Genomic DNA, 16210 nt, shown 5'->3' on the forward strand with positions numbered 1-16210 from the left:
TACCACAGCCCGTCAGTCTGGAGTCCCAGAAAGGTTTCGAGCAACAGCATCAGAACAGACTGACTTCACATTGATAATCAGTGGAGTTCAGGCTGAGGATGGAGGAGTTTACTATTGTCAGCAGCATAACAGATTCCCATTCACACAGTGATACAAGGTCGTACAAAAACCTCCCAGCAGAAGAGGAACTGATCTGAGTCAACAGACAAACTATCATTCCTTGTTAACAGCTGTAGATGCTGAAGTTATTCTAGGTTTAGGCTTAACAAGCTCAAGGTAATTAATTAATTTAAAATTTGAAATTAAATATTCCAATAGCAGCCTTCACATACCTGTTTTAGCATCAACTCGTAAAACTCTAATCAGAAAGTAGAAAACAAAGATCTGCTTCAGGACCTTCTGATAATAATGAGAAAAGATGTTAATTTATTTATAAATAAAATATAAATACTCAGAAGAAATCGTACTAAAAATTGTTTGATGCTGTTTTATTATTTAATGTCTTCAAATCTGAAATAGTTTTTCAGGTGAACTAAAACAGTAACAATGATAATTTTCAGGAAAATTATCATTAAATTCAGGAAGATAATCCACTGGAAAAAGTCTGATAGTAGAAAACACACTAAAACTTGATAAAGATAAATTAGTAACATAAATGGACTGGATCACCTGAGTTACTGTCATTTCTATTCAAGATAAAATAGATTCAGAATTTTGTTTTAACTAAGTTGGTTATAAATGTTTATAATGAATTATTCATGATTTAATTAAAAGGATGTTTGTTTATATTTGAGAAAAAAATAATAAATAAACACCACAGTTTAAATAAACCATCAATTAATGGTCTATATAAGTACAGAACATTTCCCATCAGTCTCCTTCTCATGTGGTTCTGAATGTGGAACAGAAGGCTTCCTAAAACCAGGTCAATGAAATGGATCAATCTTAGAAACCTGATATACCAGCCTGACCAGATGATCCTGCATCTTTTTATTCAGGTAATAAGGGACTAGAAATTCATTTGTCATTTGTATAAATTTGAAGGAAAAAAGTTATAATTTCACGTTTGTTTCTCAAAAGAAATTGAGCCTCTGAGCAATAAACAGAGATGTTGAACATTTCCTAAATGAATCCTACTTTTGTGATTCTATATGATGGTCAGAAACCTTCCTGTTAAAAAGAACCAATCTTCATAAAAACATGATACATCAGCCTGACCAGATGTTTCTGTACCTCTTTATTCATTGGAAATCTTTTCATCATAACAATTTGGAATAAAAAATATACATTTATGAATAAAATCTGAAATAAATCAAAGGAAGGTTTCGAGTAATTATGTATATTTTATTGTCTTTCAAAAGAATTTGAGCTTCTAAGTCAGTAAATTCTGAAGATGAACAGACAGATCCAACAAACAATTTTTAAATCAGAATTAAGATCAGAAAAATTATGAATCAGCTCAGGACTGGGAGAACTGGTCTCTCCTCAGTGTCACAGAGCCCACCTTCCTCCACTGGTCTGCAGGGAGCCTCAGGGTGCTGCTCCAGCTGTAGAGGCTGTCCTTCTGCAGCAAAAAAAATAAAAAAATAGCTGGAATAAAGCATGTACTCACAATTTAAATAAATAAAAGAAACAAATTACAAATAAAAAATATTTTTTATCATTGTTACAACTTAACATCTAAAAAAATATATAGACTGTAATTTATCAGAATCAGAATCAGAATCAAGTTTATTGGCAAGTAGGTTTGCACTTACAAGGAATTTGACTTGGTGTTGTTGGTGTAGACAAAAAACAAAATAAGATAGAATATATATATGAACACAGAAGCTATATACACACAGTAGACTGCGTTAATGTAACGCAGAAATCCTGAATGGGGGAGAGAAACATTGTCCAGTGTCACGGGCGGCTCTTGGCCTTGTTGATAAGGCTGGTAGCAGATGGGAAAAAACTGCTTTTGTGAGGGGAGGTTCTGGTCCTGATGGACCGCAGCCTCCTGCCAGAGGGAGGTAACTGAAATAATCTGTGACTGGGGTGCGAGGGATCAGCCACAATCTTCCCTGCACACCTCAGAGTCCTGGAGGCGTGCAGCTCCTGAAGAGATGGGAGGTTGCAGCCAATCACCTTCTCTGCAGACCGGATGAAACGCTGCAGTCTGCTCTTGTCCTTAGCGGTGGCACCAGCGTACCAGATGGTGATGGAGGAAGTTAGGATGGACTCAATGATGGAGGAGTAGAACTGCACCATCATTGTCCTGGGCAGGTTGAATTTCTTCAGCTGCCGCAGGAAGTACATCCTCTGCTGGGCTTTTTTGGTGAGGGAGTCGATGTTCAGCTCCCACTTTAGGTCCTCGGAAATGATAGTTCCCAGGAAGTGGAAAGACTCCACAGTGTCAATGGTGGAGTCACAGAGGGTGATGGGGGTAGCTGGGGCTGCACTCTTTCTGAAGTCCACAACCAACTCCACTGTTTTTAGAGCGTTGAGCTCCAGGTTGTTCTCCCTGCACCAGGTCACCAGATGGTCAGCCTCCCACCTGTAGGCGGACTCGTCACCATCGGAGATCAGTCCGATGAGAGTGGTGTCGTCCGCGAACTTCAGGAGCTTGACAGACTGATGACTGTAGGTGCAGCTGTTGGTGTAGAAGAGCAGAGGAGAAAGAACACAGCCCTGGGGGGAACCAGTGCTGATGAGCTGTGAGTCAGTGTTCCCAGCTTTATGTGCTGCTTCCTGTCCGACAGGAAGTCTGTGATCCACCTGCAGGTGGAGTCAGGCACATTCAGCTGGGAGAGCTTCTCCTGTAGCAGAGCTGGGATGATTGTGTAGGCCGAGCTGAAGTCCACAAACAGGATCCTGGCGTAGGTTCCTGCGGAGTCCAGGTGCTGGAGAATGTGTTGAAGGGCCAGGTTGACTGCGTCATCTACAGACCTGTCTGCTCTGTAGGCAAACTGGAAGGGGTCCAGGAGGGGGTCCGTGATTTCTTTCAGGTGTGACAGCACAAGGCGCTCAAAGACTTCATGACCACAGAGGTCAGGGCGACGGATCTAAAGTCATTAAGTCCTGTGGTCCTTGGCTTCTTGGGGACAGGGATGATGGTGGAGGATTTAAAACAGGCTGGCACGTGACATGTCACCAGTGAGGTGTTAAAAATGTCTGAACACTGGAGACAGCTGGTCAGCACAGAGCCTCAAAGTGGATGGAGAGACAGAATCTGGTCCAGCAGCTTTCCGGGGGTTCTGTTTTTTGAAGAATTTGTTTACATCTCTCTCTTTTATGGAAAGAGTTGTCACTGAGGAGGAGGAGGAGGAGGTAGAGGTGATCTGTTGGGTGGTGTTGTGGGGGGTGGATGCATGACTGTCCCTTTGTCTGTCAAAATGCCAGTAGAAGTTGTTCAGGTCGTTGGCTAACTGTTGGTCGTTCATGGAGTGGGGGGCTTTACATGTAGGTGTCATGTTGGTCTTATGGGATCTAACCCACATGCAGAACACTCAGAGGCTGGGAAAAAGTTCACAATGTTTATTGAAACAATCACAATAAAATTACTACTGATTCTGGGGAAAATCGGGTCCGGGTCAGTTCACGACTGGTTTTACTGCAGAGAGGGACAGATTGGTTAGCAGACTTCCAGGTAATCTTGCGGGTTGTGTGAGTGCAGGTCTATACCTGTTCAGAGTTTGAGCAGAGCGGCAGATGGGGGGAACCGGGAGGGTCCAGAGGCTGTTGGCTGGAAGAGGGTTAGGCAGAGGCAGGGTTTGGCTTGTGATCTTACTGATCTGGATCTAAGCTTCTCTCTCAGCTTCTTTTGAGAGTGGGCAGGCAGGTATCTGACAGATTTGGTTTTCCAGGGTTCTTCAGAGAACAGTTGGTTTCAACTGAGAAACTCTTCCAGGGTTCAGGTTTCAGGCTGGTTCTTCCTGAGAAGCAGAGAGGACAAAAACAGGTTAGGTTCAAGTCAGGTAATCGGGGAGTCAGAGATTCAGACAGGCAGGTTGGCTCAGGCTTGCTAACCATAACTGGCAAAACACTCTGGCACTGGAGTGTTGCTCTGCCTCTCCTTAAAAGCTGGTCTCCTGATGAGCGAACGAGCCGCAGGTGTGGTAGTCAGCTTCAGCTCCAGGAGACCTAGAACGCCCTCTGCTGGAGAAAGGTGGACAGACCTTCAGATCCCAACAGTAGGCTTGTAATTTGTTATCTGCCTAAGCCCTTTCCAGACAGAAGCAGAGTCATTGTCAGAAAAATGGTTTTGCAGCTTCTCAGAATACAGTCCTTTAGCCTCTTTCACCGACTTGCTAAACTTGTATTTTGCATCTTTGAATCTGCATTTATCTCCGCTCCTGAAGGCCTCTTCCTTTTCCAGCCTTAGTCTTCTGAGTTAGCCAGTGAACCAGGGTTTGTCATTATTGTAACCCACCCTGGTTCATGATGGAACACAGCAGTCCTCACAGAAGCTGATGTATGATGTCACAGCCTCTGTGAACTCATCTAGACTGTTGTTAGCAGCCCTGAAGACGTCCCAGTCAGTAGAACCCAAACACACCTGAAGATCCTCCACAGCCTCACTGGTCCAATTCTTTCTGTCTGTTAGCAGGAATCAGGTGGACCATGACGTGGTCGGATTGGCCCAGTGCAGCACAGGGGACATTGTGATAAGCATTCCTGATGGTGGTGTAACAGTGATCCAGAATGTTATCCTCTTTGGTCGGGCATTTAATAAACTGTCTGTATTTAGGGAGATCATGACTGAGGTTACCTTTATTAAAGTCACCAAGGACAATAACTAAGGAGTCCGGGTTGCTCCGCTCCACACTCAGTATCTGGTCTGCGAGCGTGCGCTGTGCGTCCTGCACGTTTGCATGCGGCGCGATGTAGACACCGACCAGAATGAATGAGGCGAACTCGCGGGGTGAATAAAAGGCTTACAGTTTATGATGAAATATTCCAGGTCTGTTGAACAGTGCTGCTGGATCACTGCCACATCATTGCACCAGCCGCTGTTGATGTAAAAACAGATCCCTCCACCTTTCACTTTTTGGCGGACAGCTGTGCGTGGCTGTCCGCTCTGTGGAGTTGGAAGCCTGCCAGCTGCAGCGCAGAGTCTGGGATTAATCCACACGGCCATGTTTCTGTGAAGCACAAAACAGCAGATGAGGAGAAGTCCCTGTTATATCCCAGCATCAGTTGAAGTTAGTGCAGTTTGTTGGGCAGGGAACATACGTTGGACAGGATCATGCCCGGTAGCGCTGAGCGGAGACCGCGCTTGCGGTGCCGCACGAGCGCCCCAGCGTGTTTTCCTCTTAAATACTAAACAAACTTTATTTACATTTTACTCTTCTGATAATACTGCACTTCTAATATATGTGAAGTTTATATTTTATAAAGATGTTATGAATAAAAATAAGGCGTGTCTGATATTAACTTTCAAGAATAAAGGCAAACAACCTTTAACCAAAGTATCACAAGTTGTCAAAAGACACAGAAGACACTAAATGTTTTCAACCAATTCCTACTAACTGATAAGACAAACAAAATATCATCACGGATCCTATTTCCAATTACAGCAGGTCAGAACATTTCCATAGAGCCACTTTGCATCACCAGCTCCATGCTCCAGTGATCTGGGAGAGTTTATAGCCTTAGAGTTGAACACTGGAGGACTAACAGCTGTCCTTCAAGACAACACAAGACACAGAAAACATGACTTTGATCAGCTTCATCATCTGGACTCTCATCTGCTTTACTCAGGGTGAGGAAAATAATTTTCTTGTCTAATGGAAATCATTTGGTGTTTAGCATGATCATCTAATCTCCAGTGTTTCTTTTTTCTCCTCAGGGTCTGATGGACAAAATGTTGTTGTGGCTCATCCAGCAGCCAAATCAGTGCAGCTTGGTCAGACTGTTACTATTGACTGTAAGGTCAACAGACAAGTTGCTCACTACTCAGGCTCACAGTACTTCCCTGCCTGGTACCACCAAAAAACAGGAGAAGCTCCTAAAGCTCTGGTCCATGTAACATCTTCAAAGATTATCAGGAATCTCCTCCAGATTCACTGGAAGTGGAGCAGGAAATGGAATAGACTTTACTCTGACCATCAGTGGAGTCCAGGCTGAAGATGCTGGGGTTTATTACTGTCAGAGTTATCATAACATCAACAGTCAGCTTCTGTTCACACAGTGAAAACTCATCGTACAAAAACCCCTCAGTCTGACTGAACAGTAACCGAACTTTGTTCTGCAACTGGGATCTACTGGAGAGACTGATACAGTTCACTGAACACATTAAACACACAGCATTATATTCCATTAAGCCTTATTAAGACAAAATGTTATTTTTAAGATTCAAAGTTAATAAACGACTAAACTATTGAATCTGAAAATATATAGATACATTCCAACCATTCCACTGATAACAACTGCATGAGCTAAAACATCAGTAATGAAAGCAAAACAAGGATGCAGGAGTTTATTACTGTCAGCAGGGTTACGACTACCCGTTCACACAGTGATAGAAAGCCGTACAAAAACCTTCTCAGTTGCACAGGAACTGATCTGACTCAGCAAAAATGAAACAATTTTTTCTACATTTTTACCCATTTTCTTTCATAACTGAGTACTAATAACATAATTCTGCTTGACATTTAAATATCAAACCTATGCTTTAAAAGCTGCTCAGAGATCAGAGATGATCAGCAGCTCTTCAGGCCCTTTTAGATTTATTTCTGAATTCCATGAACATTAAACAAAGCCAAAGACGACTTAATTTATGAACCTGATCAGTTAAAAGCTTGATTAATGACATTAAAAAAACAGATATTTCTAAATTTCAGCTAATTTCCTGCTGCAGATCCTCAATGGAGGGGGGCAGCACTGTCAGGGTGGGACAGGTGTCACCTAGGAGACACCAATCAGGTTAGAGAACAGGAACCAGAGAGCTGTTAATTAGAAGCAGAAACAGGAACATCTTTACTCAGATATTTGTTCATCTTTACTCAGAAAATTGTTTCACTTCCATTAAAGGAACCTTTATGCATATCAGAAGACAGAGCCCTGATGTGACCTAAAAAAGAAAAAGAGTATTCAAACTGAACTATAACCTGAGATGTATCTCTAACAAAATATTAGACATAATTCTATATTTCATTTCATCTCTAACTTATTTTACACTCATACAATAAGTAAATAACATTAACCATCATTCACGTCATTTTTACTGTTAAAATAATAATCTTTTACATATATATTAAAATGTGACAACCATTTTGGTTATTTCAGATAATCATTGATTAGCTAAGGTGTTTTTTTCTTTAAACATTGTCCAAAGTAAAAAAAAAAACGAAAACAAAGTAGAATTTAACAATATGTTAAGTTTTGAATATCAATTTACTTAGTCACTGTCTCAGAAAATAATTCTGGCTTTTTTTTGTTACTGTTTCACATTTCTGCCTCACAGATTTTTATTGTTAACCAAAAGGAAGTCATAAAAGCCTTTTCTTTTGAATTCTGAATCTCTTTAAGTTTCAATGTTTAACATCAGTCAGATTCCTGCTCATTTATGTTATGATGAACATTAAATATTCAGAAACCTACGTCCAGCATCCAGTCTGGTTTCTCCACCACAGCGATACCAACTGATTGAATCGTCATAGAAAACCCTCTGACTGTAGAGAGACACAGCTCTCTGACTCTGAGCACAACAAACTCTACATGAAGAGTCTTAGAAAACGTAAAAACAGTTAGTCCGCCACATTTTGTTTATTATATTTCTCCTATATTTTATAAGAGAATAAGCACATCTCTGATTAAACTGAATCCTGCTGCAAGGAACTACCAAATAAAACACACATTTTTGTAAAAAAAAAAAAAAAAAAAAGGAAATTAATTTTGGAGAAAACATATTTATAATCACTTTATTACACAAAAAAAGAAAAAAATACTATAAAGAATTATTACATAAGTTTCGAGACAGAGGAAGATGGCCTTCACATCCAGCACCTCCCTAAATGAGAGGGGCAGCAGCACCAGGTGTGGAGAACGGGACCCACATGACGAAGGTAAATAGTGTCAATAAACTTTGGTAAACATTTCAGTCTGAAAAATATGTTGAATAAAATCAAAATATTGGCTTAATATTGATGATGTCACACTGACAAAGCAGTATTCAGATTCGAGTTTGTTTTGGTCATGCTCTCCTCTTCTCTGCAGGGGGTGACTAGCAGATGTAGCTTCATGGCTGCATCTTATCTACTCCAATTACTGAGGTCTTTTCGAGGTGCTGGAACCAGGACAGACAAGTCAGATGGTTAACAGCTCCAATAAGCTAAACTGGCTGCTCTCAATGCTAAGCTCAGTGTCATCATATCAGCCTGGAACTCATGTCTGCATGTTTCTCCTCCTTCCCCAGATGTCCTGGTATAATCCTGCCCTCTCTGATGCAGTGTGCTCCACTCTGTGTTTGCTTGTGTTTACTCCACCCTATGGAGGAAGCCAATTTCACTTGTTTCTATCCAGGATCTAATTTATTCCTTTATAAATATTTGATTCCCTCCAAAATAAAATTTGTAAAAGGAAATTTTATATTAGATCATCAGTTAAATTTGAACATAATTAATCTCCTGAATCTCAAATGAAAGACTTTCTTTTACTTATTATCTTAAAACTAAACTGATTTATTTTTGTCTAGGTAATTACAGATAATTTCCAATTTAGGTTTTCCACTGTCAGTGATAATATGTGGAAGAATCACTAGTATTTGAAAATGGAAGAAGAGATAGATGTACACTGAAATAGAGATGCTGTAACCAGAAGTATTCATACTCATGCCATATTTAGCTTTAATATTTAAGTTGCACTAATATATCTTTTTTTTTTAAACTGAAAGCAATAGTAACATTGTGAAATGATTCTGATTAAAATTTTGTAGCAAATTAAGAAATTTAGACCACTTCAAATTTTATTTAGCTTTATTATAACTTCAGTTTAAAAATAAAAAAAACATGTAACTGTTACTCCTCCAAGGCTCAGCTCGGAGTGCATATGTTATCAATCTGTGATAAAGAATAAAGACAGCAAACGGGTTGAGATGATCATAACTTTTCAATGAGAGGATTTATTAACTTTCTATTATTATTAACCAAACTAACTTTTAGTGTCCTTCTATCTAAATGTCCATACTGACTAGTTATTACGTCCAGAAACAACATCTGATGGCCACAACTTCTTTATGTTATTCTAGTCATTAAACTCAAATAAACCAAAAAGAAATACACCTCGTTAATCATGAATTAATTTTCTTATGCATCACACTGTTTCCACTATTACTACATTTCTTTTATTTTTATGATTAAATGAAATTCAGTTTTTATAACATGTCTTTTTTTTTTAAATAAATTCCAGTTTTTAACATGCAAACACATTTACATTTTTAATATCCTTACCTACCTATCCTAACCTTAATTGAATCACATCATGAATTATTAATGCTTTTCAAATGTTTAAATGGCACCATTAACCACATGAACTGTACTTAGCTCCCATTTACTGTATTTCTATACTGGATTGCAATAACATTTGATTGTGGTTGGAAAAAATGCAAAAAAAATGTCAATCTCAGTAACAAAACAACCATTAACTGTGATATTGAATGAAAACATTTAAAAAATGTATAGTTTGATACACATAAGGTTTGCAAAACCATAACTGGTTAAGGTTAGCACCAGTGTGCAGCTTTACTCCCTATAAGTTGCGTTTTGCCCCATGGTGGCAAGTATAGGTATAGCGGTTACTCATTTCAAGTTGAAATGGTGCCATACAAATCTTATATAAAGGAGATAATAAAATAAAATTATATGGGGTCCCTGTTTTTACCTCTACAAATGCCAAGTCTCTACACAACTAAGTTCATCACTAATAATAAGAGGGTAACAGTTTATGGACATTCAGGAAACCCTGTTTTCATGTTTTTTTGGGGGGAGATTAAAACAAGAATATACGGTATACCATCAATGATAAGGACAAAAAAACCAGTAGTGGTAGCAAAACAGCAAAACTGAGGGATTGCACATACTATAACAATCATAGAAATGAAAAATCATATACTCAGCACAAAACTGATCAATAATACATTTAAATGCATCTTCCACTGTATTCTGAAAAGACAATGTCTTTATAAATAACTTAAATTTGTGATTTTTGACTCTTTTTTGTACAGCCTCAGTTGTTAATCCGGAGTATTCCAAACTTTAATGATTGGTTCAAACATGAGTAGATAAACACAACTTAGAAAATATATTTTTATGCTTTCCATTCCATATTTCAATTATTAAACATTCTGTTATCTCAACAATAAATAAAATGCTTAGAGATTTGCAAGTAACAGATTTGTGGATAAATAAAGCGACTCCATCTCATGTTTTTACTTCTCTCTTCATACATGTTAGCTCTTAACCATCAAGAAAAAACTGCATGACTCTGTTTTTAGTTAATCCAGGTTTCTGTAATTGTTATAATAAAAAATGACCAATTTAACTTGCACAAATTTACGTTTATATAATTGAAATTACTCTACATACTTCTACTGTTAAAGTTTAATATTGATAGTTTATTTTTATTGTTGTATTGATCTTCAGTAATATAATCATAATTAGTCACAATAGTGGAAAGACAATCATTGTCAGGGTGTATATCAGGTTGATGTCAGATGATTTTACGTAATATATTCAAATCATTGCTGATGGTAGTGCAGGTACAGGTAACATTAACCTATTGTTCATATTTAACATGAAGGGTTGTGGAGTCTTCTGTTCTATTATTTAGGCCTCTCTCTGACATATTTGTCAATTTCCTCGTTCCTTCTCACCATCAATGCTTTGGCATCCTCTGTGCTTCTGTTGAGTCAAATTAAAATCTTGCAGTTAGACACCCAGGTGTGTGGATATTTTGCAGCTTTCTAAGCTGTGTTGCTTTCTATTTTTTGCAATGTCAGTGGAGATTGTAGTGGAGGAAAATGTAATAAGACTGTAAGTAATACTAAGAGGGGTTTGTTAAAAAATATATTTATGAAATATACATATAAAAGTGTTTTCGTATAGGGACCAGCCCCATCGCGAACCTGACCAAGTAAGCAGGATCAGATCAATGGATTGAAGGATGTTTGTATTTTCTTCCAAATTGTAACTTCATTGCTTATGTTTTCTCACATAAAATCATTCATTTAAATTTTATTTTTAAGATATAAATCTGTCAGGGATAAAAGGATTTTTTTACCTGAAAGAATGATAATTTCAGATGGTGAGAAAGATTTCCAGTTTTCCTGATGAACAGCATCATCAGAATGATCCTGAACCCTTTCAGAGTGAATCAGATCATTTCCATAGAGCCACTTTGCATCAGCAGCTCCATGCTCCAGCGCTCTGGGAGAGTTTATAGTTCTGAGAGTAGAACACTGACAGCTGTCCTGATAACAGAAGACAGAGAAAACATGAGTTTTATCAGTTTCCTCATCTGGACTCTCCTTTGTCTCACCCAGGGTAAGGAAAATAGTATTCTGTTTTGTAAAAATAATTTATACTTTAGCCGAGTTTCACCTCACAATCTAATTTCCAGTATTTCTTCTCTCCTCTCAGGGTCTGATGGACAAAATGTGGTTGTGACTCAGCCAGCAGCCAAATCAGTGCAGCTTGGTCAGACCGTTGCTATTGACTGTAAAGCTAACAGAGTAGTAGCTTGTAGCACACCCTGCCTGTCCTGGTACCACCAGAAAGATGGAGAAGCTCCAAAAGCTCTGATCTATCAGACATCTTCCAGATTTTCAGGAATCTCCTCCAGATTCACTGGAAGTGGAGCAGGAAATAATAAAGACTTCACTCTGACCATCAGTGGAGTTCAGGCTGAAGATGCAGGAGTTTACTACTGTCAGAGTGCTCACTACATCAACAGTCAGTGGGTGTTCACACAGTGAAAAACAGTCGTACAAAAACCTGCCTCAGTCAAACTGAGCAGAAACTCCAGCTGAATGTCACAGCAGACTCTGACACAGATCACTAAACACACACAGAGTAACAATAATTTGATCTAAATATCTTTCCTCAAAATATATCTATAGAGCACACATAAATGGAAGAAAACATTGTTGACAACTCGATGCAGATTTATCTCTCCTGCCTGAACAGATTCTTTGAACAGTAAAAATATTGTTTAAGCCTCTAATTCTGGTTCAGACAAAATAAGGCTTTAAGAAAAACAAATAAAAAAACTTTAATTCAGCCAAATATTGAATCTAAAAACAGCTTAATTAGAAAATAAAGCTGATCAAACCCTCTAGCTGCTCATTAATTAAACTAAAAATAGCAATTGACTCTAAATGGTTTCAGAAGCAGTAGATCAAACTCTGAACACCACTGAAGTTCAAGCTAAAGATTCTGTCAGAGCAGATAGTTTGAACAACAATAGAAAAAAAATCAATAAACTAACTAGAATGAATGGAGACACAATTGATAATGCTAACAGAAACCAAACAAATGACAATGTGAGATTTCTTTTACTGTTTTATTTATAAAGACATGGTTTGAAACCTACAGTATTTTGATTAGATATCAGATTACATTTAAAAATTATTGTACTGTAGAAAGAAAAAAAAAAAATTTTTTTAACCTGGTTTTAATAAAGGATAACATTTTTGAAACAATATAAAAGTCTTTCCAATACTACTACCTCTGACACAGATAAACATGAATAATCTGTGGTCATTAACCTATATAATGTTGAACGTGCGCCGAGTATCTCAGTGAATTTGCTTTTAATTAAGATGACAACAGAATAAAGCACAGTTTTGACACAAAACCATTTTGTGGAAAAATCACTTTGACTGATTTTATGACATCACTAAACAGGCTTTCAGTCAATTTTTATCTTAAAATTCATCAGATTTACCATCTTACAAAGTTAAAAATATTTTACAAATATTGCTTTATAGCATCTTTTATTTTGATTTCATTGTTTAAATATTTCAAAGCTGCAGTAAAGATGTGGAATATTTAAAAAAAAAAAAAAAAAAAACAACTTTATCTTTATATAGAGATATACATAGTTGTCTTCTAATGTATATGAAAAACATTTAATTTGTTTACAAAGTAAAATATTTGAAGAGGAAACCATAATGTGAAAAAAAAAGTTTGAACCATTTTCTGACTGTCATGATCGGTTTAGAGATAAACCCACATGCAGAACACCACTGGAGACTTGGTAAAAGATTTAACAGAGTTTATTAAAGTTTCACACAAAGACAAAAACAAGATTCAGGTTCTGGTCCGGGCAGGATTCTCTGGCGTCTGCAGAGACGGATAGTTGGTTAGCTTGGTATGCAGATGAGTTAAATGGGTTATCAGATATTTCAGTGGATACCTTGAAGAGGTCCAGGTTAATTCTGAGAGAGGGAACCGGTTGGCTCCAGGGACTGTTGGTTCAGCAGAGTGCTTAGGCAGCAGCAGCGTCTAGCTTCTGACTTCTAGTGAAAAGACCTTGGTTGGAGTGATTAGCTCTTTCCTAAGAGCAGCTGGTGGATTCCAGAGTGAGGTCTTCAGGTTTGGCTCTCTAGGGCAGGCAGGCAGGTTACAGGTTAAGCTCATCCAGAGCTTCTCTCGAGAGACTGGTTTCCTAGGAGCGAGAAGACAGAGGCAATTAGAATTTGGTTTCTCTTAGAAGATAACGATTAGTAAATTCAGAGGCTCAGGTTCGCTGACCAAACTTGGCTAACACTGTGGCGTCGAAGGAAGGTCTGGCAGCTGCTTATAAAGGCCGGTCTCCTGATGAGCTGATGAGCGTCAGCTGTGCTGGAGGCCTCCAGCCCAGGAGGATCCACAGCGCACTCTGCTGGAGAAGGTGGAGAATCTCCAGATCCCAACACTGACCTTTTGTTGACGGTTAGTTTCAATCCTAACAGAACTTTATGCCATAGAGAAGAATAATCGTCTCTAAGTTCTCTTATGACCGAAACTAGATGTTCCACGTTAAACCATGTTGAACTAATTTGGGAAAAATTGTATAAAAATGTCTTGTCATGAACACAAAATGGTGATTTGTTACTAATTGATCTTTATTGACTCCACATAGAACAGATGTGATGGTTTATGTTTTTTATTATGTTGAAAAATTGAGGATCTTGAGAAGAAAAAAAAGGTTCAAAAAGGAAATCTGATACACATTTTACAGCTGATACACTTGGACGTAAAACACTTTAAAAAGTAGCAGAGTGAAAAAAAAGAAAACAAGTCAGGTTGTTACTGGGAACACTGGTCTCTCCTCAGTGTCTCTGTGACTGCAGACTGGGAGCCCTGGGTGGCCTCACAGGTCACAGAGCCCACCTTCCTCCACTGGTCTGCAGGGAGCCTCAGGGTGCTGCTCCAGCTGTAGAGGCCGTCCTTCTGCAGCACTCCTCGGCTCTTGTTCTCCTCCCAGCTGAAGCTGCTAATGCTGCCCTCCACCTTCCAGGACAGACTCCAGTCTGAGGGGAAGCCCTTGTTGGCCAGACACATGAGGGTGGCCTTCCCCTGCTGCAGCTCCTCACTGGAGGGGGGCAGCACTGTCAGGGTGGGACGAGCATTTTCCACTAAAGAGAAAAATTGCAGAGTACAGGTAAAAGTCCTTGAAGTTTCATTTCCTGCTCTGTCTTTTGTGTCTATGGCAACACCCTGCATCACTGCTCAACCAGAGCAACAGACAGGTTTCAGTACCGCACATTAAAACTGACATATCTTCTTGAATGTTTCCATGTATGTTGGAATTTGCTCTATTTTCTAAATCTGTATTAATGTTCTAAAATAGTTTGATAATCTTATTTCGTTGTTGCTTTAACTAGATCTCTGCTAATACCTGAACATCACATACTGAAATTATTTTCACAATGATCTTTTATTTTTTCAATGTCAATTCTTCGTTTACAAAAAAGAGGAAAGTTCAGATATTTTTACTGCAAAAATCCTTCATCAACACATCAGAGAAAATATAACTGAGCCCAAGAGTATGCACACGATAAAACTGATATTATGGGTTTGCATACATCCCACGCTAACAAAATACATAAAATCATTTCCATAAGACATACATTAGTTTAAATTGATTAAATTGTTTCAATATCAAAGAAATAAAGATGACAAAATAGCAGCTTATTTTCACTAATGACTAACTTATTTATTTATTTTTTAAAGTAACTAAATCCAGTAAGAAATAAGTTCCGGTCAGAATAATAAGAGATAAAAATAAATAAATAACAAAGAACATTTGTTTTAATGAATTAGTTGTACTTACAGTTAACATTCAGTGTGGTTCCTCCACCAAACGTGTACCACAGTGATACAAACTGATGGAGCCGTCGTACAAAAACCTCTGACTGTTAAAGACACGGCTCTCTGACTCTGAACACAAACACATGAATGACAGTAAGAACATTTAATATAAGATAAAAAAAACTAAAAAGAAAACTGCGGCTCATTATTGAAATAAATTATCTTTCTTGAATAATATTCTTGTGCTGATTCTCTCTTTTTATTTTGTTTATTAGATAATTGATCAGTTTTTCTGTCATCAAGAATTTAGATCTCTGTTAGTATCTCTTATATACTTTGTCACTCCATCTGACAAACATTCCTTGAAACTCTAAATGGTGGACACTCTTTTATCGAAATTTAATAAAAAAAATAAAAAAAATGGTTTACAAAAGTGACAAAAATTTCCCATAGACAGGTGGCTATAGATAGCCTGTTTAGTGGACCAAAGGTGGAATTCATTCAAAACCTTATATCTGTCAATCACAGAGCAACACAGACTAACATGCATAGAAAAGGTAATAATGTCAATTAACTGCCAGTCATGTTTATAACTGAATGAATTAATAAATAATAATTAAACTTTATATTATTGCAGTGCTTAAGGTGGCTATTTCTTACCTTAAGAATTTAGAAATAGTATAATTAAATAAAAATCAATTCTATGATAGAAAATAAACAGTGAAAAGCTTTTTGTCAACAAAAAGAAGATAATTTCACTGCATGATGATGGATGTATAGACAGAAACCCGTCAGTGTTCAGGGGGAAACATGATGACTCCATGTGACTGACTATGTGTGTTTGCATATGTGTCCTCCCTCTCTGCTCCCAGCTGTTAAGAGGTCAACGTTGATCAGAGGCTGTCCAGGCCTTTCAGAGCAACTGTACCACCAGC

The 16210-nt window shown here is 38.0% G+C and overlaps 1 pseudogene and 2 gene segments (V, D, J or C); 2 read left to right on the forward strand and 1 right to left on the reverse strand.

Moving 5' to 3' along the window:
- The first annotated feature begins 5694 nt into the window (after positions 1-5694).
- LOC107084931 lies at positions 5695-6175 on the forward strand (annotated as a pseudogene).
- A 5298-nt stretch (positions 6176-11473) lies between these two features.
- Positions 11474-11953, forward strand: LOC107084932. The segment is given in 2 exon segments: positions 11474-11522; positions 11619-11953. Coding segments are annotated over 2 exon segments (384 nt in total).
- A 2303-nt stretch (positions 11954-14256) lies between these two features.
- Positions 14257-15346, reverse strand: LOC107084954. The segment is given in 2 exon segments: positions 14257-14599; positions 15298-15346. A coding segment is annotated over 1 exon segment (255 nt).
- Between the last annotated feature and the right edge of the window lie 864 nt (positions 15347-16210).

The sequence above is a fragment of the Cyprinodon variegatus genome, unplaced genomic scaffold (assembly GCF_000732505.1).
Source record: "Cyprinodon variegatus isolate N-32 unplaced genomic scaffold, C_variegatus-1.0 Scaffold112, whole genome shotgun sequence".
NCBI lineage: Eukaryota > Metazoa > Chordata > Actinopteri > Cyprinodontiformes > Cyprinodontidae > Cyprinodon > Cyprinodon variegatus.